General features: G+C 35.8%; 2 protein-coding genes across 2 annotated transcripts; both read left to right on the top strand.

The window, feature by feature from the left end:
* The first annotated feature begins 532 nt into the window (after window positions 1-532).
* Window positions 533-25457, top strand: LOC127839566 (CUGBP Elav-like family member 1). The gene is made up of 6 exons (XM_052367956.1): window positions 533-644; window positions 14845-14925; window positions 15509-15565; window positions 19142-20273; window positions 22624-22640; window positions 22952-25457. The coding sequence occupies exons 4-6, from the start codon at window positions 19166-19168 to the stop codon at window positions 24050-24052; spliced, it is 2226 nt and encodes a 741-aa protein (XP_052223916.1). The 5' UTR covers window positions 533-644; window positions 14845-14925; window positions 15509-15565; window positions 19142-19165; the 3' UTR covers window positions 24053-25457.
* On the top strand, window positions 10894-11802 carry LOC127839567 (ELAV-like protein 1). The gene has a single exon (XM_052367957.1). The coding sequence runs from the start codon at window positions 10894-10896 to the stop codon at window positions 11800-11802; it is 909 nt and encodes a 302-aa protein (XP_052223917.1).
* Window positions 25458-26294: the final 837 nt, after the last annotated feature.

Here is a 26294-nt window from a genome sequence, read left to right as displayed (position 1 = left end):
CCATGAAGAATTCCGCTCAGTATATTAATCCACCATAAAGCTCGAAGCTTTATCTATAACATATTCTCTCAGCTGACTAATAAATGATTGATTGGATTATTTTCTGCAAATATGTATTGATCACCGAAGTCGCTTCACAGTGACCATATAGGTGTGGCAGTATATACACAATGACAGGAATATAACACTCGGTATTGGGGTTGGTGAGGAGGACAGGGAGAGGGGTCAAATAAAGGAGGCTTACATGAGCACCCCTACAAATCTGGGGAAAGTGATATCAATTCACGTGTTTATTGATAGATCATTGATCTGGGACATTATACTACTGAACAGTATACTGTAACTTCGCTCTGGTACCAGCTTATAATCAATACACTGCAGAAGAGCAAATTTGTCATGTGCGATTGTTCAGTCAGATAAATCGTAGTCGTAGAGAGTCGAATTATTTTGGAGTTTGATTATTTAAATTTCACGACAGTTTTATTGAAGTATGGTCCAAAAATGTTTTGTCGACAACGATTGTAAATAGATGACAACGATAACGGATATCATTTATGTAAATTAGTGACGTCATATCTAATTTCCTGCCGATGCGGCGTGCAATCGATAGTTTTCAGAATCACAAAATAACGCCGACTTTCACGGTAAGAGAAATATGCTCAATGTTTTCTGAAATGCATATGTACAGACAACCATATGTAATATGTGTCAATTGTTAATAGTGTTCATGAACAATGTATTCAGCAACCAAAACATAGCTGAAAGTGGGTGGGGAATGTCTCTCATCAACAAAGCCCATTTCGCCCGCAATGCTAATAAGAATATTGACCATAATTATGAAAGTAGTTTACATATGCATTGCGTATGTAAATCGATGGAAGTGAAATGGCTTTTTATATTGTATACTGTCATACTAACAATGGAAAAACTAGGTCTTTTCCATTTTCTAGAAAATATCATGCAACAAGGTACCCTCGCGGAATTTAAGGAATATTCATTTGCGTCTAGAAACCATCTTCATATATCAAATAAATTATTTAAAAGAGAACATATTTGTCTAAACTAATATTGATAATTGCTTTTTCGTGAAGAAAATCTTTCAATTTTAACTGCTCAGTGCTGTAGCAATAAAACAACTCTTTCCGCTATTCTTGGTGATTTTTTATCGGGTGAATCCACTGTTCAAAGGTTAAACAGCACTAATATTGAGTTTAACATGAATAAACATAGCTAAAGAAACTTAAGCGAACAGTTTATATAGTATGACAGACCTGTAAGCTGAAGCGAACCCCATATCGAAGGTCAACCAGAGTCATACCTTATTTATGTCTTGCTATAAATCAAAGACAGTTCATTTTCTTGGATACATTTATACATATATTAGTGAATGAATATACATTACTGCATCAGGGCATATTTTAAGGTTCAAATGTTTCAAATGCAACTTACAATAGATGAAAATAACCCATGAGCCTAAAATTCACAATTTTGACGTCATTTCGCTTTGTCACGTGATGAGTTTTAATTTGGATACTTTCGGATGGACCTTGACATTTTTGCTGAAATTGTAAACATTACTTTCGTTTTCTTAAATCCATTAGAGCGCTATTTGTGATCAACAACTTGCGTCTGGTGGATTAAAAGACTGATTCCAAAGTGAATCAGGTAATTTTTAATAATTTTACTTTGAGTTTGTATTTACACTGCAATTTGTTTACAAAACAAGCAAGAATAATTTTAGATATCGTCATTGTGAATTTGAAAACACTTGAGCACATGGTATGTTACTAAAAATAGAAATAACGTCATATGACCATGAAATCTCGGGAGATTCTCATTTCAAAAATGTCTGTCGCATCGCTGTTTTTCTTGATATGTAAGAGCAGAAAAGATAAATTTCAAATGTTTAAGATAGTATTTGGGAAATAATTTATCAGTTAAATGTGAAAAATGTCAATCTTTCTGATCAAGTGGTTGATTTGGGCCATTAACTGCATTTGAAAGCTGTTTTGGATCGGTCTTTGTTAACTGTCAACTTTTGGGGAATCTGGTTGACTTTCCTAACGGGGTAGGTCCATAACTTAAGTCGCGCCAGTCAAAAATCATAAAAAACGACACTTAAAGTTATGGTAACCAAAACTAGAATAAACAAAGATGTGACATACCATTCAAAGTAACAATCAATAACATATTTAACAATTCAAAGACATTGAATGTAAGACATTAAATAAAATAAATAGCAAAGTTATTTTCAAGCACTGACTGATTTTTTCTTTTAAAGAGTCAAAATCATACATACCAGACGTCCGGATCTTGGTGGGACAGTCCTACTTTTGGGATGTTTGTCCCGGTGTCCTGATGTGACACAATTCGTCCTGACATTCATAAAAAAAACGACATAAAGAGACTACCTGGATTGACAATATTACATGTTGTGAATGCTTAAGATACACAAATGAGTCCGTGTGTCATTGAAAAATAAATGTGCAAATTTCAGTGCTTTCCACAGGCCATTTAACGGTCCATTACCGGGGCGCTTAATTTTCGAAATCAGAGTCCGCGGGGCGCCTGAAGTTTTCCAATCAGTGTATTTTGGCAGTAACCGCAGCTAGCCATTCTTTAGATCAAAGCAATATCGACTTCGCCGAAGATTTTGAAAGCCGATTTACGATCCTTTGTCGCTTTGCCCAACTAAAGCCCACCCAATGGCAGATCGTCGTGTATTGGATATCAATATTGGCCAATGAGAGCGCACGCTTTGTATGAGCAACAGCAGTTGTAGGCTGACAATACCTGCAGTTGAATCATGCAGACGACTCCTGGCGTACGTGTAATTGTCACAGAAATCTTGGGTGATGATGGCAACCGGCTGTAATCCTCATGGAAATCGTGCCTTTCATGCATAATACTGTCAAAATATTTATTCAAATCGTAAAGTGTTTAAACAAATTATCGTTGAATTCATTGCGCACTGTACATATTGATTTACATGTTGAAATCTCAAATAAGCGTTTTTTTAAATTTGTAATCCGAAACCCACTCCCGAATGTCAATATTAACGCGTTTGTAATCCGAAACACACTTCCAAATGTAAATGTTAACACGACGTTAACATAGTCTTGCTTCAAATATGCAGTGTCAATTTATTTTGTGTTGGCGCTTTGTCTCAATTAAAGGGTGCGAAAATTATGCCGCATGTACAACGTCGCGTCATTTGCATAGAAATCGTGGGTGAATTGAATGTTGTATCACTCATCACGTTAAGGGATTTAGGCATGTTCAACTGCAATATTTCATCTAATCCATAATTAGTCACTTATGAGGAAATGTATTTGATACTTTAGAAAAATGTCAACGTTTGTGTTAAAGAAATTATTGAGCACTTTCATCGGCAATATTGACCAAAAAGTGCTTTTTAAAATGGAATAAACGGGATTATCGGGTAATGAATAGAAACTTGAAAAGTAGTAAGTAGAATAGTAATATAGTCTGGTTGATACAGATGAATTGGGGAATCGTTCGAGTCGGGATTTTTTCTATTTATGCGGGAAAGTTTTAAAACAATTAAAAAATATATCTTTATAAATGACTTTATAGCTGGGGATTTTCTTGAAAAGTCATAGGGCACCAAATGACGTTGTTTGACACTGTTTTTCTTAAAGTTATAACGCACCACAGAACGTCAATTGACACGCTCAATTAAAAAAAAAAAAAAGGTCGGGAGGGGACACCCCTCCTGAAGCCACCCCTATCAGCCCTGGCGAGCCAGAACTAAATCCTGTGGAAAGCACTGAATTTGTATGCTTATAAAGCATTTAACCTGTCTAGCCTATGGTTTGTACTCTTCACTAAATGAGTGCATAATTTGCAGGGTTTTAGAGTTATAAGACGGTCATGATTTACAGTATTCAAAAGCCTAAAGGCTCTTGATACAATGTTACGATGATGGGGTTCAGATAACAAATGTTTTCCCGCAATGCATGCTTCTATTGCATTAAAGGAAATGGGCCTGCACCTGAACCCAGCTTAAATAGCCATAGCTTAAAGGGATCTTTTCACGCTTTGGTAAATTGACAAAATTGAAAAAAGTTGTTTCAGATTCGTAAGTTTTCGTTTTAGTTATGATATTTGTGAGGAAACAGTAATACTGAACATTAACCATGCTCTAATATAGCCAATATATGCATCTTTTGACGATTTTAAAACCTAAAAATTATAAAACGTTGCAACGCGAAACGATTGAATAATTTGGAGAGTTCTGTTTTTGTCGTTAAATTTTGTGAAACTACGAAGATTGCTTATATAAGGTATCAAATACGTCAAGAATGTGTACTCGGCGGAATAGCTCAGTAGGCTTAAGCGTTTTTACTTCAGGACTCTGGCAGGACTCCAGGGGTCACTGGTTCGAAACCTGCTCCGGGCAATGTTCTTTTCCTTTTTTAATTTTTTTTCTTAATTTTTTACTGGAGCTTTTACGATCCAATGTTTACATTTATCAATATAAAGCATTTAATGAATTAGTTAAAAAAATGCCAAAATCTGTGAAAAGGCCCCTTTAACATTTAAAAAATATTTAAAGAACAACCAAGACTTTGTTACATAAAGTAAAGAGCAAAATGTATTTCACATACTGGAAAGTACAGAGTAATGAATTAGTTTTGAGTTATAAACCTGACCGCATCATTATACATGTATAAAATGTCAAGATAAAAATGCATTTGCAAACTGTTTATAATTATTTTATTAAATGCCATGGGAAAACATACATCTAAATGATAATTTACAGGCCAAATTTTGAATCCTGTTTGTTATAAATCTTTTATTTGGAATGTAGTCAGGCATTTCCTTTGTTAGTATAATAGTATATTATGTAATAAAGAGACTCTTCCTTGTGCTTCATGATGCTTGATCAATAATTCTAATGCTTGCGCATGTGAAACACTTACACTCATAATTTCATCAAAGCTCATGTTATGGAAGGTATTGTTACTATTTTGGGTTGAATGAAAATTAAGTTATTTATAAATACTTGAAAAGCAAAAACTGAACCATTTTAAATTATTTACATATAATGAATCGATTGAATATTTTCTTGATATCTTATATCTAAATGTATGTTCAAGGTTAGCATATTGGTGATATATTATGTACATGTATATACAATTTATATAAATGATTATTTTGATTCTTATTTATAACACTATGTATTTTTGTTTTTGTCCAATTATTGTATTGCATATTATGAGACAATAAACTTATTACAAGCTATATGTATTTATTTTTTTGTAAATTTTTTGTTAAGATGATTTTCCATTGTGTAACCAAAAAGGAATGACTTTTGAAGGTAACTATTGGATTTTTTTCTGTTCAATTCTGTTTGATATACATTTTGCATAAGCAATTGCATGTATAAAAACCAATTAACTAAAGCATAATTTTGATCATGTATGGGTCCAGTATAGAATTAATTTAAATGGCTTTCAAATGTTAATTACTAGTTTAAAAGGGTGATATATTTTAATTTGGGTGGTGAAAGGTGAAGTTTTTCATTGAAGATGAACATTTTGTGAAAGTATTTATTCCATGTTGTTCAGACACCCAAGTACTTTTTGTTCTGTGTGAATATATTTTTATGCCCCCGAAGGAGGGCATATAGTGATCGCACTGTTTGTCCGTCCGTCCGTCTGTCCGTCACACTTTGCGTTTAGGTTTCGAAAAATGCTCATAACTTCTATGTCATTTCAGATGTAACATTCATATTTGGTATGCATGTGTATATGGACAAGGCCTTTCCATACACACACAAATTTTGACCCCTTTGACCTTGACCTTTAACTTAGGGTCTGCGTTTAGGTTTCGAAAAATGCTCATAATTTCTATCAAAGCAATTTGGGGGCATATGTCTGTCATCCTATAGAGACAGCTCTTGTTTACAACTGTCTGCATAGCATCTGCATAATATAAAGCTGTAATTCTTAGTTTCGCTATCTTCAATAAATGTTTATTTTTTGAGGGTGGCATTATTTTCCAACATGTTACCACTACATGTATTTAGGCCGATATACAACTTGTACTGTGTACTGTCCAGAAACATTGAATAAAGAATGTACTTTAATCTTTTGTGTTATCAAAGAGGTTTATGTGCAATTTCATATTCCCAAACAAATTAAATAATTCATTTTTAGCTCATCTATTTTTTGAAAAAAAAATATGAGCTATTGTCATCACCTTGGCGTCGGCGTCAGCGTCCGGTTAAGTTTTGAGTTTAGGTCCACTTTTCTCAGAAAGTATCAATGCTATTGCATTTAAACTTGGTACACTTACTTACTATCATGAGGGGACTGGGCAGGCAAAGTTAGATAACTTTGGCGTGCATTTTGACAAAATTATGTGCCCTTTTTATACTTAGAAAATTGAAAATTTTGGTTAAGTTTTGCGTTTAGGTCCACTTTTTTCAGAAAGTATCAATGCTATTGCATTCAAACTTGGTACACTTACTTACTATCATGAGGGGACTGGGCAGGCAAAGTAAGATAACTCTGGCATGCATTTTGACAGAATTATGTGCCCTTTTTATACTTAGAAAATTGAAAATTTTGGTTAAGTTTTGTGTTTAGGTCCATTTTATTCCTTAAGTATCAAAGCTATTGCTTGCATACTTGCAACACTTACTAACTATCATAAGGGGACTGTGCAGGCAAAGTAATGTAACTCTGACTGGCATTTTGACAGAATTATGTGCCCTTTTTATACTTAGAAAATTGAAAATTTAGTTATGTTTTGTGTTTAGGTCCACTTTATTCCTACAGTATCAAAGCTATTGCTTTCATACTTGCAACACTTATTAACTATCGTAAGGGGACTGTGCAGGCAAAGTTATGTAACTCTGACTGGCATTTGGACGGAATTATGGGCCCTTTATACTTAGAAAATTGAAAGTTTGGTTAAGTTTTGTGTTTTGGTCCACTTTACCCCTAAAGTATCATAGATATTGCTTTCATACTTGGAACACTCGCAAACTATCATAAGGGTACAGTAAAAGGACAAGTTGCATAACTCTGGATGTCATTTTTACGGAATTATGGCCCTTTTTTGACTTAGTAACTTTGAATATATGGTTAAATTTTGTGTTTCGATCCACTTTACTTCTTAAGTATCAAGGCTATTGTTTTCAAACTTCAAATACTTTCATGCTTTCATGAGGTTACTGTACCTGGCAAGTTGAATTTTACCTTGACCTTTGAATGACCTTGACTCTCAAGGTCAAATTATTAAATTTTGCTAAAATTGCCATAACTTCTTTATTATCCCCACGCTTTTTGAAAAAAAGGTGGGGATATTGTGGTTATCTCCGCCGTCCGTCCGTCCGTCTGTCCGTCCGTCCTGGCCACTATCTCCTCCTACACTAAAAGCACTAGAACCTTGAAACTTACACACATGGTAGCTATGAGCATATGTGCGACCCTGCACTATTTGGAATTTTGATCTGACCCCTGGGTCAAAAGTTATAGCAGTTGGGGTGGGGCCGCGTCAGAAATTATCACTCATTTTTTTAGGTTATTTTACATTTACTTCTTTATTTCTACACTGATTCACTTCAAATTGATACTGGACCTCTCAGTGCTCACTCTGGCCTTCAGAAAATAATAGCCATATTTTTTTTCCTTAAAAAAATAATAGCCAAAACATATGCGGACTTTTCCGCAAAACGGTACTGAAGGCAAAAAGAAAGAAAAAACCATGAATCTCATTTTATCTATGTTTTATTAAATGTATATCTATTGATTTAAGTAATAATATATATACTCAAAAACAAGCATAATATCAGTGTGTCATTTTCTTATAAAATATTATCATGGCTTTACAATAAAGAATACAATCAATGTTGTGGGTGTGACTTAACAAACCAGATCTCAGCTACAGTTACATACACATAAGAATTAAGGGCAGAGGCCCCAACCCACCCAGAGCACTAATTATACTATTTTTTATAGTTTTTCCAATTGCAATTTTTGGTGATAACTCGAAATATTATAAACCACATCTTCCGTATCACCGCATGTGTATTCGTCATTCTATTTTTGCTGTTATGAACTTCGAAAATAAATCATAATGGACGAAAAACTACAGTATCCGAAAACGGTAATCCGAAAAATTGTACGCGTTTTGCACATGAAATATGCATAATATAAAATATTAACATGCATAATCTAAAATGTGCATATCGTTCGACTACTTTATCTCTTAATACGGCGTTTGCCATCGGCCGCAATATTGTAGGCAGAGGCCAATATCAATTGTAAATGATTTATTCCAAAAATAACACTTTTGCAATGCCGATCATGTTTACATCAATTAACGTCACAGCGCGTGAGTTAAAATACACCACCTTAGTGTAATTCCAAACACGTGTTTCGTTAAAATTAGCTGACCATGGCATATGCCGGGTCCCTTTGAATTGGGAAAACCAGGTTACCTGGTTAAAAATTGGAATCATTATGTTAAAGCAGACGACAAACAGCGGTAATTACGGGAATAATTAGTTGATTATTTCATCGAGCAATGTTCAACGTAATCTAATTGCAGAAAAAACGGCGTGCAAAACAAAACCAGCCAACAATATTAGCGGCGATTTTCAATAATAACGATTAAATAATAATTGGCGAAAAATTAACAAAGATCTAACAGTTACCGATAATTGGTAAAGCACAGGGAGATTAAAGACGTTTTTTCCGAAATATATCACTGCTGTCGGACACTGATTGAGAAAAATGCTCTAGGCCACAATGGCGCAGAAGTTATTGACGCGTGTATGACAATACACAGGGTCGAGTGTGTACACAGGTAATCTCGTTATCGATTTTTCCTGCTTGATGGCCCGATTTGCAGGCGTTTCGCAATCGCGGGACAACATTTAGTGGCAATTTGTTTTTTTATGTAGGCGGATAAAATAATCGCCATTTTTTCTAGACAATTTTAAGAAATAATAGCCAGTTGGATAAAATAATCGCCATTGGCGATAATGTCTGGCAGCAGCGTGAGCACTGACCTCTCTTATGACAATATGGTCAATCTCAACCATGCATGGCCCCATTCCCAACCCTGGGGCGCCCCGCCCACATAGGCCACACCCACCAAAAATTTCCATTTACTATAATTTTTTCATTTCTACACGGATTCACTTCAAATTGATACTGAACTTTTGTTATGACATTAGGGTCAATCTCAACTATGCATGGCCCCAATCCCAGCCCTGGGGCGCCCGCCCACATAGGCCACACCCACCAAAAAATTCCATTTACTATAATTTTTTCATTTCTACACGGATTCACTTCAAATTGATACTGAACTTCTCTTATGACATTAGGGTCAATCTCAACTATGCATGGCCCCATAACCAACCCTGGGGCCCCGCCTACATAGACCACACCCACCCAAAATTGCCTTTACTATAATTTCTTCATTTCTACACCGATTCACTTCAAATTGATATTGAACTTCTCTTATGACAATACAGTCAATCTCAACTATGCATGGCCCCATTGCCAACCCTGGGGCGCCCCGCCCACATAGACCACACTCACCCAAAATTGCCTTTTACTATAATTTCTTCATTTCTACACCGATTCACTTCAAATTGATACTGAACCTCTCTTATGACAATACGGTCAATCTCAACTATGCATGGCCCCATTACCAACCCTGGGGCCCCGCCCACATAGACCACACCCGCCCAAAATTGCCTTTTACTATAATTTCTTCATTTCTACACCGATTCACTTCAAATTGATACTGAACTTCTCTTATGACAATACGGTCAATCTCAACTATGCATGGCACAATTACCAACCCTGGGGCGCCCTGCCCACATATGTCACACCCACCCAAAATTGCCTTTTACTATAACTTCTTCATTTCTACACCAATTCACTTCTAATTGATGATGAACTTCTCTTATGACAATACGGTCAATCTCAGCTATGCATGGCCCCATTACCAACCCTGGGGCACACCTAGGTCAAACATTCGGCGTGGGGATACGCGTCGGCCTCTGCCGCGCCATTTCTAGTTTATGATTAGATTTGATTGATACTTTGACAAAACTACTCTTACCTGACATACCACAATAGACTTCACCCAAACCATTGCCCGTGCCCCCCCCTATTTTTTTTATTTTTTTTTAAGATCATCTCACAAATGACCACATCGTCACACTATACCCCCCCCACCCCACCCCCTCTCCAATTTTTTTTTTTAAACGGTTCAAAAACAAAACTATTTATTTGAATTATTTTATGTTTGAAATACCGTCCAACCATCGCACCAAAGAATCCCCCCCCTCCCCCCACCTGAATCCCCCCCCCCCCCCCCTAATTTTTTTTTTTTTTTTTTTTTTAAGATCATTCACAAATTACCACCACACCCTCACACTATACCCCCCACCTCACCCCCCCCCCCCCAATTTTTTTTTTTTGAAACGGTTAAAAAACACAAATATTTATTTTTATTATTTTATGTTTGAAATACCGTCCAACCATCGCACCCAAGAATCCCCCCCCCCCCCTCCCCCCTGAATTTTTTTTCCTTTTTTTCGCATTTTTGGAAGATAATGTAATAAATGTCCACACCCCCATACCCATACAATGCACCCCTCTTCACTCCACCCCTCCCTCCTTTGTGATTGAAAATGAGAGTCCCTTCACCTTTAAAAAGAAAATAGATGAGCGGTCTGCACCCGCAAGGCGGTGCTCTTGTTCTTACTTGCACACACTCACAATTGCTTTCATCTCTATAAATAATTATCCAAAATTTGCAATACTTATTCTGACCCACTATTTATATGTACTGTTTGTTTACAGGGAAGCTGAATTTGGTAAGTGTTACTGCTTTGTAATGGCCGCTGGAGGTTCAGCTGGGGGCTCGAAACTTATAGTCAACAACCTGCCTACCTCCTTTACAGAGGATGATTTCACAAGCATGTTTTCGCGCTATGGAAAGCTCGCCAGTGTCCATATCGTGACGCACAAGACCACAGGCCAGAGTCTTGGATACGGATTTGTCGTATACTTGAGGGCTCTTGACGCTGCCAAAGCTATTGAAGAAATTGATGGACTTCAGTTGGGTAGAAATAAGCTGCGAGTTTCTTATTCAGAACCTATGAATGATACCTTGAAAAATGCCACTAAAGTGTATGTTAAGAAGCTGCCAGTCAAATTCACTGAAGAAGATATCAGTGCATTGTTTTCGAAGTATGGAAAACTTGTGCAAACAAGGCTTGTTCGAGACAGTGTTACTAATAAATCCAAAACTGTTGCCTATGTGCTTTTTGAGAAATGGGTTGACGCGCAGAAGGCTGTTACAGCCTTGAACGGCTTCACACCAGAGGGTGCACAGAAAGCGCTTGAAATAAAGATTGATGAGGCTAAAGGATTGGGTGCTCCAGTGAAATTCGTGAGGTCACAGGCCTCCCCATATCCACAAGGGGGTCGACCAGGTCCTCATGGCCCCCCTAAAAAGATGGGACAGTCTATACCAACACATATTGCATCCATGGGCCATGGCATTGTCACCGTTTTTGTGTACAATGTTGGAGAGTTCATCAATGAACACGAGCTGTATAATATCTTTGCTCCATTCGGTGGTTTGAACAAAATAGACATAGCAAGAGATGCAGCTACCCAGCGTTGTAAAGGCTTTGCTTTTCTCACATTTGACAATAAGAAGTCTGCGGAAAGAGCAATTCAGGCTCTAGATGGAACAATGTATCGCGGTAGACCGTTGCAAGTTCGCTTTAAAACTTAAACAGACTTCCACTATTTTCTTTTTACAAAAACTTGTTTCATGCTAGTTCTGTTATTGAATCATGTTAATGTCCTATTGCCAGGCACAATTTTGTCATCAGTTTAACATCATTATGAAATAAATCTCACAGTGGATTGTGAATTCAAAGGTTTAAGCAGACTTGAATTTTAGACTACACAAAACCTACCAGACAGACAAATCTGAAAGTTTATTCTGCAAACATTTGTTTGTCCAGAAGTTTGTAATCCAATTTTTGGGGTCCATATTTGGTAACATTCACTTAGTGAAAAAGTATAACACGTCCCTATTTTAACACAATTCTTTTACCGGTACTTTATTAAAAAAATTGATAGAAGATCGAAGAATTTAACATAAAGAATGCAACTTTTCAAGAAACCCAGTTAGGAGAAATCAAAAGATTGAAGATTACAGTACAAGCACGCATGTCTGACACATTGACCTAAGTGTTTATAATTTATATAAATACTATAATTGTAGGATGGTTATATATATGTGCATTTTTTTTATGCCCTTGGATCGAATGATCGGGGGAATATTGTTTTTGGTCTATCTGTCATTGTATGTGTCCGTCTGTCGTTGTATGTGTCTGTCTGCCATTGTATGTGTGTGTCTGTCCCAAAACTTTTACCTTGGTCATAACTTTTGCAATATTGATGATAGCAGCTTGATATTTGGCATGCATGTGTATCTCATGGAGCTGCACATTTTTAGGGTGAAAGGTCAATGTTATCCTTGAAGGTCAAAGGTCAAATATATGGCTTCAAAGCGGCGCAGTAGGGGGCATTGTGTTTCACAAACACAGCTCATGTTTAAGGAATAGTAAAATAAAGAAGTTTTTTTATTCCGATATTGGTTGCCTTCTTAACCCTTTCCCACTCAGAACCGAAGTAAACAACATAAAACTAAAACAGCCTGCGAGTAACTCGCAGTCTGTTCTGATTTTATGCTATTTGCTGCTCATAAGTATCCTAGGGTTGGCAATGAAGCCTTTAAAAATTGAATCTAGTAATAAAGTTCTTCAATTAGATTTTCTAATGCATCCTAATGTGTTTTGTAGTGGTTAAGAGTTAAAACTAATTATTCTAGCAGCTGCCATTGGCATATACATGTAGTGCTTGTAATCAACTTTCTGATTATTTAAGACTCAAAATCTTTACATAATGAAAGCTAACAATAATGAATCTGAATAATGTGTGTTTGCTTTAACCTAAAAATATGGAATCCGGATATCCCATCTATAATCTTGCCCTTCTTTCATCAAGGGCAACACACGAAGCGATACAGGATATTTTGTGCCACACACAAAGCAACACAATATTTTGCGCGATACATGAAGCGAGCGCGCAAGAATGTACCACAAAAATATCGCCCTTGTGTAGGTAGCCCGAAAGGCAATTTATTGCGGTAAACATCCTGTGTTGCTTCGTGTATTGTGCAAAATATTTTGTAACGCTGCATGTATCGCGCAAAATATCGCGTGTCGCTTTGAGTATCGCGCAAAATATCGTATTTCCCAAATTTAGTAAAACTCAGCACATTTTCCCAGTCCAAAGGGATCCAGCTCCATTCTCAAAATGGTGGAAAAAAAACTTGAGTGGTAAATCTCTATGGGAGATGTCGACAATGCTGCCAACAGTTTATAATATGTTGATGACTTTGGACCAGTTGATGACTGGATTTGCATGTAACCACCCCTTGTGACTTGGTCTACTACAGAACTGAAAATAACAGACCCCAAAACTACAAATATTAATGAGTTACATCTAAGACTTGATAAAAAAAAATTCTTCAATGGAATTAAACACGCAAAATTTCTTAAATGGAATTAAACACGCACAAATTTCCAGCAATACTTTATATTGTATTCGAGTCTAAGACCATTACAAATTCTATTCATTTGAGAACATGCCCCACACTTAAACAAATTGTCAACTGCACCACTTTTACAAATTATGAAAAGTGTAAGAATTCACAAATATGCTATAATAATACAAAATATGTCAATTTCAATTAAATATTTATTTGATATAGAGTAAAATGGAATTGAAGAATACTTGTAGTAATTTGGCTTGGTAAATTTATATGAAGAGAACGTGATCCTTTTGATAATACCCGGTATATTTTAAATTGATTGGTTGGAAATGATGTACTGCTGTTCAAGACAAGTATAATTAATTACATAGTACATTCATAGTTGGTCAAATATTTTGCAACCCATGTCTTGCTTTTGCAACTAAATGTGATACTACATGTACATACATGTTACCATGTCCCAAAAGGAAATGCTAAAAAATACTAGGTATATAAAAATACATTAGCATGTTTTGGTAAAACAGGTAACTTTATAAAAGGGAAGTCACCATTTGTTTTACAATAGCGTTAACCACTCACATGTGTTATCTGAAGTGATTCTTCAGAAGACTCTTGTAATTCGATCCAATACTTTCATGAAAAGTATATTCTTTACAATTAATGCTAACAATTGAATAATTGCAATACATACTGATCCCTATCATGCAGTATTTTACAACTCGCATATATTTTATTTTTACAAATTGATTTTGATATGTCTTCATCATTCTCTTTTTTTTTCAGTTTTCTTGAGTGGAAACTTTTTGGAGCCAAGGAAATATCACCATTTTTTAATGCATTTTGCAGAGTTAATTTTCCAGTCATTAAATTAAAGTTGAGCTACAGTTAGTTGAAAGGAAAATTTAAAAATAATATCTATTTTTTTATAAAACATATATGATTTATGATAAAATTGGCAAGAGCTTCTCAGAAGTCGTGCAAATTAAATATTATGACATATGAGCAGATTTCATTGAAATGTTATAAGCCATGCTCAATGCTCAGTGTGAGCAATGAAAACTTGTTTTATTTTACTGACTGGAAAGTTTGCATTGTTACTGAAGTTTTTTGTTTAGGTCCGATGAACTTCGTGGAGTTATAGTTTTTTGTCACATGTACTGTTTTTTGCATTTCTGCTTTTTCAAACATTTTTTCTTCATTTTTTTCTAGTTGACACATCCAATTTTTTTGCTGTGAAGTTTTTTGGCTGAACCCAGTTTTTTCCTAAGACATCATTACAGTTTTTCACAGGTAAAACCCTTTTTCTATCATTTATTTGTTATTTATGTATACAAATCCAAATCAGTCATTGAATTCAGCAAAGTTTTTGAGCGCACAATTTTCATTTGATCAGTTTAAAAAAAAAATTCAGATTTTCAACAGCTTCTGTTAAACCCATAATATTTCAATCTGAATTTATATGACTTACAAGTGTTGCAAGGTTGTTACATATGTTTGGCAGTTAATTTTCTGATAATGAAACTAACTGGCGAAGTGGTAACTTGCGCAAATAAATTAAATGATAAGTTGATTATTGTGTTTCTATATTTACTGATGTCTTAATGAAAGGTAAATTGAAATCTTGAAACAAATTTTAAGATCTGTTTATATGGGATAATAATTGTAATAGTGGATGATTATTCCTTAATGTCTGCAAAGTGTTTTTAGGACAATTTTTTTTAATGTAATAAAATGCATGTCGTTATGACCATATGACTTGTTTGTAACATGGGTAGGTATTATATCCTAGTATATAATGCTTGCATTTGTTACAAATTTTTCTGTCATGTTTTTTATTGTCTTAATATGTTTCTCTTAACCTTTTTTTTCATAGAATTGTGAGGCCAGTTTTTTCCAACCGTTTCTGCATTTTTTATCTACAAGTTTGAAGGTAAAGTTTTATTTTTTCAATCACAGTTTTTTTGACATAGTATTAATTATCATAAAATACGGTATTTGCTCCAACTAGAATCCGCTTACAGCCTTTGATTATCATTTTAGGGGACTGTCCACAGATTGGTAAATTACAATTAAAGGGAAGGGACCTTTTCACCTTTTGGTAAATTGACCAAATTTAACCAAAATGTTTCAGATTCACAGATTTTTGCTGTAGTTATGATATTTGTGAGGTAACAGTAATACTGAACATTTACCATGCTCTAAAATATTAATTATATGCATCCTCTGACAATTTAAAAACCTGAAAATTATAAAACATGGAGCGCGTAAGGATTGAATAATTTAGAGAGTTCTGTTGTTGTCGTTATACTTTGTGATACTACGAGATTGCTGATATAAAGTATGAAATATACCATTAATAGTATGAGCACAGACGGCCGAGCGGTCTTAGCGATAGACTTTTACTCCTGGGGTCAGTGGTTGAGCCCAGTTGAGGTTACTTTTGATGTCCCCACCACTATAGTGGGGGATGTATTGTTTTTGCCCTGTCTGTTGGTTTGATGCTTTGTTTGTTTGCGTCAAACTTTAACATTTGCCATAACTTTTGCAATATTGAAGATAGCAACTTCATATTTGGCATGCATGTGTATGTCATGGAGCTGCACATTTTGAGTGGTGAAAGATCAAGGTCATCCTTCAAGGTCAAAGGTCAAAAATATGGCTTCAAAGCGGCGCAGTAGGGGGCATTGCGTTTCTGACAAACACATCTCTTGTTTTAATGTTATTCTTGACTGGAGCTTTTTAGATCCAATGATTTCAGTTATCAATATAAAGCATTTAATTACAAACTTCATTACATGCCTAAATCTGTGAAAAGTTCTCTTTAAACTTAAATATTAATAGTTTTAAGATTTCAAAAAGACACTGAAAGTATACACTAGATTTTAACTTTAAATAACATTTCTGATATCTTTTATAATTTTAGATTATTTCAAGAAATATAGTTTTGCTTGTTAACACCTATATCGTATAGTTTTGCTTTTAAACATCTTTACTGGGAATGACATTAAAAAAAATAATACCACAATCTGTGAACAAGTCCCTTTAATTGATCTATGTTTTCAGAATGTCTTAATTATGGTATCAGCATCAGTCTTCAGGGTCCTTTATCTGCCATGTTGTTATTGACTTAAAGTATGGTGATGCCCCTCCCCTTGCCCGTCTGGAAATGACAGTGTAATTTTTCACCATGAAATGTCAAAAACTAAGTCTTAAAAATAGGTTTATCTTCATAAATGAGCATTTACCATAGGTTTATTTTGTTGGTTGGTTTTCATATTTTATTGATATACTCTGCATTATAAAAATTCCAATGCAAATGAACTTGTTAAAATATAAATGACAATATATTCACATTAGGTTCATGTATGTATTTATATTTTATAGTATACAATTTATTTCATGCACATGTTTTATGTATTTATGAGTTGGTATTCTATGTATAACTGTTATTTACTTATATTGACAATATATTTGATGTATTGCTTTCATAAAATTATTATGTTGTATTACTAGTATATTGTAAAAATTTATAAAAACACAACTATTTGTATGTTACATATTTATTTTGTTTAAAAATATAAAATATATATGTATTGTATAAATATATATGTATTAAGTATGCACTTTTGACTGCAAAAGGTCATGAGTGGGTAGTACCTAAGGTTAAACAGGATTTACATAATGGTATTAAAGACTGAACATAAAATGATATCATGAGAGCCTGGTGTCATGAACAACTTGGGATTTTTGTGCCCCAGGTAGGGTGGCATATACAATTTGAACTGTCTGTCAGTCCGTCCATCCGTCCGTCCGTCTGAAAACTTTAACATGGGCCATAACTTTTGCAATATTGAAGATATCAACTTGATATTTGGCATGTATGTGTTTCGCATGGAGCTGCACATTTTTAGTGGTGGAAGGTCAAGGTCATCCTTTAAGGTCAAATGTAAAAAAAAACAAATCCAAGGGAAGTAACAAGCTTTAAAGGCAGATAATTAGTACTTATCATTTTGCAGGTACAGATCATTTTTACAAGAAGTAATATTTTTTAAAGGGGTATAATAATAATACAAAAATCAAAGCAGCGCAGTAGGGGGCATTGTGTTTCTGACAAACACATCGCTTGTTTTCTCAATTTTTGAGATGCCTTCGTCAATCATGCTCAAGTGATGTTCATGAAAGCTTTTATGAGTTTTGAGTCTGACTCAACCCGGAGTTTGAAGAGGACTATGTGTATATTCTGATAGCTGAGATTTGAGATTGTTTGTGGCCTGACCGACTTAATACATTCTCAGTAGTTGAGTTGAGCAAAAAAAGAAAATGTTCTTGACACTGGCCCATGAGACTACATGTATGATGCCTTATAGACTATTTTGACTTGATTAAGGGACTTATCAATCTTAGTTTACTTGTAAACCTTGTGAGGCCCTTTTTATTATTCAAACTGCCCCAGGATAGTCACTGACTTAAGAAAATAGTATCACTGTGTGGCAATAAATAATAAGATTCTTGTTGAATAAACAATAGACCCCAATAATGTTTTGCTCATGTTAAATGTCAACACTCGGATCTTAATATACGAGTTATTTAATTTATAATCTGTTAAGGGAAATATGCTGCAATGGTCACCTTTTACACGTATTTTCAACTTAAATAAAGCAAAAAAAAGGTGAAAACCTGTGCAATCCTAAACATGAGCAGTTGGACTTGGCAAACCTCAATTCTTTCCTTAAATTGCATGAGAGCAAGAACTTGTTAAAACCCAGCCTATGCAATTAATGTGAATCGAAGATCGTCCTTATTACACCTTAATCAGTGCAGGGCTTGCATATTTATTTAAATCACTACATGTACTTAAGGTTTAAGGTTTACATGCTTACAATATAACTTACCTGTAGTTCTTATTTCATACCTTCATTTGCAGGGTGAACATTGATGTCTCTCTGTCGGTTTGGTAGTTTGTGTGTGGGAATAGTTACAAAATTGAGCAAGGACCTACATTTTTAAGGCGGTTAAATTGCATCTGATGTCATCACCATGACGTATACATGAGGATGTTTAAGTCCCTTTTAATGCCCAATATCCAAACATGCCTGAGTTAAAGTAATGCGCGCCTGAAACATGTATATGGCAGTTGCATAAGATGTTTCAAGTTTTTGAATTTTTGAAGTAAATGATTTCTACAATACATTTATCATGCAATCAAATTGAAACTTTACATATGCCATCATCATTAAGTATTGATGTGCCAGACACTTATTTTCATCCTCAGTGTTCCACACATCCCAGTGTTTAGTGTTATACTGTTATTTGCCCTTAAATATCAAAGAGGCGTGTGAGTAATAGTCATTGACAAAGCTCTTTGTTTATAATTGTTGTAAATGTTTGGGCAGACTTTCAAAAAGTTATGATAGTTCCTTCCTTTCAATATAGGTGCCATTCTGATTAAAAAAAATATGATTTGTTTCTGCCTTCATGTGCCATGCATTTATTCTTTACAACATAGCTCCAAAAAGGGACATAAATCACCATGTCGTACGACGATAATCCAAACAAGACCAACTTGATCATCAATTACCTTCCCCAAGTCTACACAGACGATGAAATGTACACGCTGTTTGCAACGATCGGGAACGTGGTAAACTGCCGCATCATTCGAGACAAGAACACCGGCTACAGCTACGGATTTGGGTTTGTCGAATACTCGTCCCCGGAAGAAGCCCAGAATGCTATCATGTCCTTGAATGGGTGCGAGATCCAAAATAAGCGGATCAAGGTTGCTTTGGCACGTCCACCTGGGGAGAACACAAAGGGAGCTAACCTGTATGTCCGTAACGTTCCCCAACATTACTCTGAGGATGATTTGAGGGACATTTTCGCACAGTATGGCACTATTGTCCAAGTCCGAATCCTAATTGATCATAACACCAATATGTCCAAGGGGGTAGGTTTTGTCCTGTTTGAGTCCAGGAGCATGGCGGAAAATGCCATGGCATGGAACAACAAGGTGCCCCCTAATGGCACCCTGCCATTGTCAATCAAGTTTGCAGATGAGAATTCAAAGAAGGTTCGACCTCCTCCCGGGGAAATGGGTGGCTATGGTTACGGGATGCAGTCACGCGGTGGCTTCTCTGGTGGTCCGATGAGAGGGCCAGCTGGGGGGAGCAGGATGAGGTATAATCCCATGGGCACTGGGGCTGGAATGGGGAATGGGTATGGGTCCTACTCTGGAGGCTACCAAGGGGGCTATGTCAGTCCTGCTGGGGCAGCCCCAAAAAGGGGCATGGGTGTACGGATGGGAACTCCAGGGAGGGGTGCGGCAAGAAACTCTGGGAGTCCATATGGGGCTGGGGCCACTCAGTTTGGGGCGGGGGATGCGTCGGACACAGATGGGACCATCTTGTTTGTGTACAATATCGGGGTAGATGCCACAGAAGGTGATCTCTGGAACCTGTTCACGCCCTATGGTATGGTAAAAAAGGTCAACATCATTTGGGATCATGCTAAGAATCAGTGTAAGGGGTTTGGCTTCGTTACCATGTCCACCCTTGACGAAGCCAAATATGCGATTGAGTATTTGAATGGGTTCTACTACAAAACTGCACCCCTCCAGGTCTCAATAAAGACTGATAAGAAATGAGCCATTCTTGGGGAAATAAACCCATACAATTAAAAAAAGTTCTCACATTGTAGTGTTGTAGTACTTGATTTTGGACTTTTTTGTCTTGAAACTTTAGAAAATTACCGGCTTGATTTCATGTACTTATGGGGCAGCTAAATCAGCTGCAATGGATTGGTGAAAGATTGACAAGGTATATGGAATATTGTTGTGTTTACAATTTGTATTGTTTTGTTTAGTGACAAATTGTTAGACTGATCATTCATTTGTTTCTTATGAGTTTTACTTTTAGTATTTCATGGTAACAGTTGATAAAACAGTGTTATAATAGAGCAATAGTTTTTACACCTTATCAGTTGGCAAGAAATACCATAAAAATTTTCTTGTACATTTTAAGCTCGTTTGTTGCATGAAAATTCTTAACAAAAATATTGATGTATCATAAATGGAAAATCAGATTGCTTGTGAATTCTTTTCAGTACTTGTTTGTCAGATCCTTGATGTAAATGTCTTACCGATAAGTTTTGGTTGTGTAAAGTAAGGACTAATTTCTCATATTTTTGTTTTAAAAACAGTAACATGCACACTTCCTTTTCGCTTCTTTTCATGATTTTGTGGATAATTGTCAACAGTTGTTTTTGTATGTGTACATGTTTTTTTAGCTCGGCTGTTTTCGAAGAAAACCCGAGCTATTGGCATAGCCAGCTCGTCGTCCGCCGTCTGACGTCCGCCGTCTGACGCCCGCAGTGCGCGTCGTGCTAAAAACCTTTACATTGGCTCTAAAATCAAAGTGCTCCCACCTACAACTTTGAAACTTCATATGTAGATGCACCTTGATGAGTTTATCACACCACACCCATTTTGGGGTCACTAGGCCAAAGTTCAAGGTCACTGTGACCTCCAAAAAAAAATTTAAAAATCTGAAAAACTTTCATTTGTTCAAAACTGCACCTACAGCCGTGCGTTGGCACCCGTTATGCGGTGCTCTTGTTAAACCTTTTTGCCATTCTGTTTGATGTATTTTGTCTGTATTTTGATTTAAAGTAATACAAATAATGTTAATTTCCTCGAAATTACTTATTCGATGAGCACTAAGTGACATTTACTTCCCATTGTTTCTTGGAACTGGTGACAGACATATGACTTCTTCATACATGTGTAAACTGTGAAATCTACATGTACCATATATTTGTGTAATATTCAAAGCAATTTTATGCGAGTTTTCTTTTTTGTTTGCATTGGATTGAACTAAAAATGTATAAGGCATTTTTTATTTTATTTTATTAACAAAGTGCTTGTGCTCAGGTTAAAAAAGAAAGGCAAAACTGTCGAATAATAATAATGATTTATTAATTCATATAGTATAATGACTTGCCTGTAAGGTGATTTGGTTCAAACGAAGCAGCCAATCTATACATCAAACATCTTCAACTTTCTTCATTAGTTGTTGCGCACGAGTGACTGAGATTTGTCCCATTTTTCCCTTTTGCTATAATAATAGTAGTTAACAAATTGGTTTATTTAAGTTTTGCAATTATCATTTTAAACTTCTATTTGAGGAACAGATGTGCATTATCTGTCTTGTGTCATTGGCATTTTCATATTGGTTATTCTGGCATTCTATCATCCAAGTGTTTGTTGTAAATAAAAAATGCAGAAACAGTATACATTTCTCATTTATTGTGATTGACATGTCCTTTTTTCCAAAGCATTTTCAAACATTATTAAGTGTACGACATAAATCATTTGTTCATTATTCAAGTGTGGAATTTTTACCTGGCAGTTTTTTTTACTTGTACTGAAATTTAAAAAAACAACACAATTTTGCTTGAAGTTAATGGTAGATGAAAAGAAAAATGTACAAAAATTAAGTTTGAAGAAATATATATTGTAGAATTGTGTCAAATGAATTATGTTTGATAAGCTGAATGAATCTAGGAAGATTATCTTGCCAATTTTGCGAATTGAAATTTATCTCTTACAACATCCTCGTGCAAGTGTGAATATCCGTTAGCTTACCAGCAAAACTTTGGACATACTTTACAAAGCTGATGTTAAAGTTCAGTGTTTAATGTATTGGTACACGTCATCTGTATGTAACAGAAAAACAAAATAATGTTTAATTGTCGGGTAAAAGCTTTATTTTAAATTTAAAAAATAGTACCCTGTTATGTAACACTCAGGAAAATAGCATTAACTGGTATTCTGGTGTTTTTAGGCGTCTTGCTATCATAGAATGTGTAACAGAATTTTTTTATTCGTTTTTATTCATTATTCTTTTATAATGAAATGATGTTATTAGGACATATATAAGAAGACTCCATTGTCCATTAATGTGTCTATACAACTGGCAACTCATTTGTTGTCAGTAACCACAGTCAACCAGGTGAGTTTTATTTTTGATAATATTTTATTGTTGTCAAAATATTTATCTATATATTATGTCACATGATATTAAAACAATCTGTATTTAAAAGAAATGTTTAGGGTTTGATTTATGTCAAGTTGTTGGGAGCCAAATTTGAAAACAGGTAAACTGTATTTGAAAAATGCAACAAATGTAAGAATATTGTGCGCGAGCATCTTGTTTTGAGATAAAACAAGTGATACATTTCTGTTTTATCTTTTACTTTCAACCATCATGATATTGTGATTCTTTGAATTTTTCCAATTAGGGCCTGCGTTGAACCTAGCTGATCCAAGATGACTACGAAGGAAATCACCAACAATTTGATCATCAATTACCTGCCACAGTTCCTCACAGACGAGGAGTTCAAGAACATGTTTCTCACCATCGGGCCATTGAAGTCAACGAAAATTGTCAGAGACAAGGCTACTGGTTTCAGTTACGGCTTTGGATTCGCAGAGTTTGTGTCCGTCGATGACGCGGAACGTGCGGTCAAGGTGTTTGACTACCTGCCAATGTACGGGAAAAGGATACGGGTCCAGCATGCCAACAAGAGCGATGAGCTTTCCAAGGGATATAACATCTATGTGAAAAACATTCCAAGCGAGTACACGGAAAGTGAGCTGGAAAAACTGTTTGAGCCTTTCGGTAAAATCTCAACGTGTAAAGTGCTGATAGACCTTCAGACTGGACAGTCAAAGAACGTCGGCTTTGTGTTGTATGATACAAAGGGTGAGGCCGACAAAGCGATCAGTGAAATGCATGGCAAAAAGTGTCCGGGGTCTAATAATTACCTTGTAGTGAAGTATGCTGATGATTCCAGTGTTAAGAAATCGGGCAAGAACATGCCTATCCCACCTATTCTTCCTCAAGTAACCCCAGCTTCCCCCTTGGTTGCTCCACCACCTATTCTTAATCATGGAAACGGATTTGTTTCACACAACAGCCAGGCAGGGCCAGTTCGCAATCAAACAGCCAACCGCTTCCGTTTCAATCCTATGGCCAGGGAAGATACGACTTTTGGACACCAGTCTAGTTTTGGGTCCGGATTCACGAGCCCGAGCACAGGAGGGTACCAGTCTGGTATGACGAGCCCAGAACCGAGCTACGCTGGCTCGTTGACTGATATACCGCAGGGTCCTGGACCATTCTCAATCTTCGTCCACAATATTGGAGAGGACGCAGAAGACCGTGAGTTGTGGGCCCTTTTTTCTCCGTTCGGGACCGTTCAGAAGTGCACAGTGATGATGGATACGGACCGAAAGGTCTGCAAAGGCTTTGGCTTCGTTGATATGGTCCACGTGATGGAGGCTTCCAACGCCATCCAGAATCTGAACGGGTACTTCTATAAGGGCAGGAAACTTAGTGTGTCGTTCAAACACAAGAAATGACATTAAAACGACTGTTTGTTTGGGAGTGGCACAAATTTATGCTGAACAGATATTTGGTGTTCATTTCTTTAAATATTGATTCTACTTCTACTTATAAGGCATTATGATACCCGAATTTTTGTTTTAAAGTTTTCTCTTTATTTTCTACCATACTGTTTTCACTAAATAGTGTTGTTATGTTAACAGATCTCGATCTAATTGATTATATAAAAAGTTTTTCTTTTCGATTTGTGTATAATTGTTTGATCATTATGCAAAGAATTTAGTTCAATAATTAAGAACCTTATATTTACTATAAGCCTTTTATTTAACTTGCTTTTGTTTGTTATTATTGGTGCATTCTTGATGATGGCGATCGAAATTCTTTGTTTAAGTTTTCTTCAGAGTTATGTTCATGTTAAATAAATGCGTATATCATGAAAAAAACAGTTTTCATTTATTATGCCCCCCTTCGAAGAAGAGGGGGTATTTTGCTTTGCTCATGTCGGTCGGTCAGTCCACCAGGTGGTTGTCAGACGATAACTCAAGAACGCTTGGGCCTAGGATCATGAAACTTCATATGTACATTGATCATGACTCGCAGATGACCCCTATTGATTTTGAGGTCACTAGGTCAAAGGTCAAGGTCACGGTGAACCGAAATAGTAAAATGGTTTCCGGATGATAACTCAAGAACGCATACGCCTAGGATCATGAAACTTCATGGGTAGATTGATCATGACTCGCAGATGACCCCTATTGATTTTGAAGTCACTTGGTCAAAGGTCAAGGTCACGGTGACCCAAAATAGTAAAATGGTTTTCGGATGATAACTCAAGAACGCATACGCCTAGGATCATGAAACTTCATAGGTAGATTGATCATGACTTGCAGATGACCCCTATTGATTTTGAGGTCACAAGGTCCAAGGTCACGGTGACCCGAAATAGTAAAATGATTTTCGGATGATAACTCAAGAAGGCTTTTGCCTGGGATCATGACACTTCATAGGTACATTGATCGTGACTCGCAGATGACCCCTATTGATTTTCAGGTCACAGGTCAAGGTCACGGTGACAAAAATCGTATTCACACAATGGCTGCCACTACAACGGACAGCCCATATGGGGGCATGCATGTTTTACAAACAGCCCTTGTTTTTATCTTGTGTTAGTGAGTAGCCCCTTAATGTCTAAAAGTTAGGTTTTGAAAAACTGCTAGAAATTAAAGGGTTCCTGTTAATGGCTGATATTTTTTATTCTTCAAATCTTCTACATATGTGGTCATTCATTTGTTTTAACAAAAACTATCAGCATGATCGTTACTTATATTGTTTACTGTTTGTAAAATATCACAATATTTTGCCTACATATATTTGTAGGAATAGATCGTTTTAAAACGGTAATAAACATTGCAGACATAGTCACATGTGCCTTGTTTGCTTCAAACGTCAGTTGTTCAAGAAATACATATGGATACCATTATGCACAAACCTGCAAGAATTATGAAGATATAAAACTGCAATAAACATTGCAGACATTGTCATATTTGCATTGTTTGCTTCAAACTTCAGTTGTTCAATAAATACATATTGATACCATTCTGCTCAAACATGCAATATAAAGAAGTGAAACTCCAGCTGCTGGAGCAGTATTGAATTCTCATTAAAAACAATTAGTTGGTCCTTTATTTAAGGCAAGTGACCGATTGCCCAAACAGTACAAAACAGCACAATACAGCACAACACAAACCAACATAAACACAAAATATGAATAAAGCTAGGGTCACCGCCTTGGAACGGTCAATGCAAAGCATTGGGGGTTTAAACCGGTTATACAGCGCTCAACCTCACACTTGGCAAAGCAATATTCATAATGCATTTTAAGTGTAAATAAATTATATAATTTAACGTCAGCATTGTAAATCAAATTAAACAATAATAAAAGGGAAGTAAAACGCATTCAATTTAATTACTCAATGGTATTGAAGATACCAGAGCAACAGTTACAACTTTTTGACGAACGATAAAATGAAACTACAAACAAGTGTCGACTACATTCCTTCTTTATAGAAAAAGATTTAAGAAAGCGTCATTCAGTTAATATTTCAGATACTCATCGCGCAAATACAGGAAGAAGCAGCAATAATGGGTGTAAAAATTCCATATAACATTGCTTGGTTGTTTATGTGAATGCTAAAAATTTAATTAATAATAATTAAATAAAAAAAGAAACGCCTATCAGAGAGAAAATATGAATAAAAT

This window comes from Dreissena polymorpha, chromosome 7 (genome assembly GCF_020536995.1).
Source record: "Dreissena polymorpha isolate Duluth1 chromosome 7, UMN_Dpol_1.0, whole genome shotgun sequence".
In the NCBI taxonomy this organism is placed as follows: Eukaryota; Metazoa; Mollusca; class Bivalvia; order Myida; family Dreissenidae; genus Dreissena; species Dreissena polymorpha.
The sequence above is the reverse complement of the archived record's forward strand: the minus strand, read 5'-3'. Positions and strand labels throughout refer to the sequence as shown.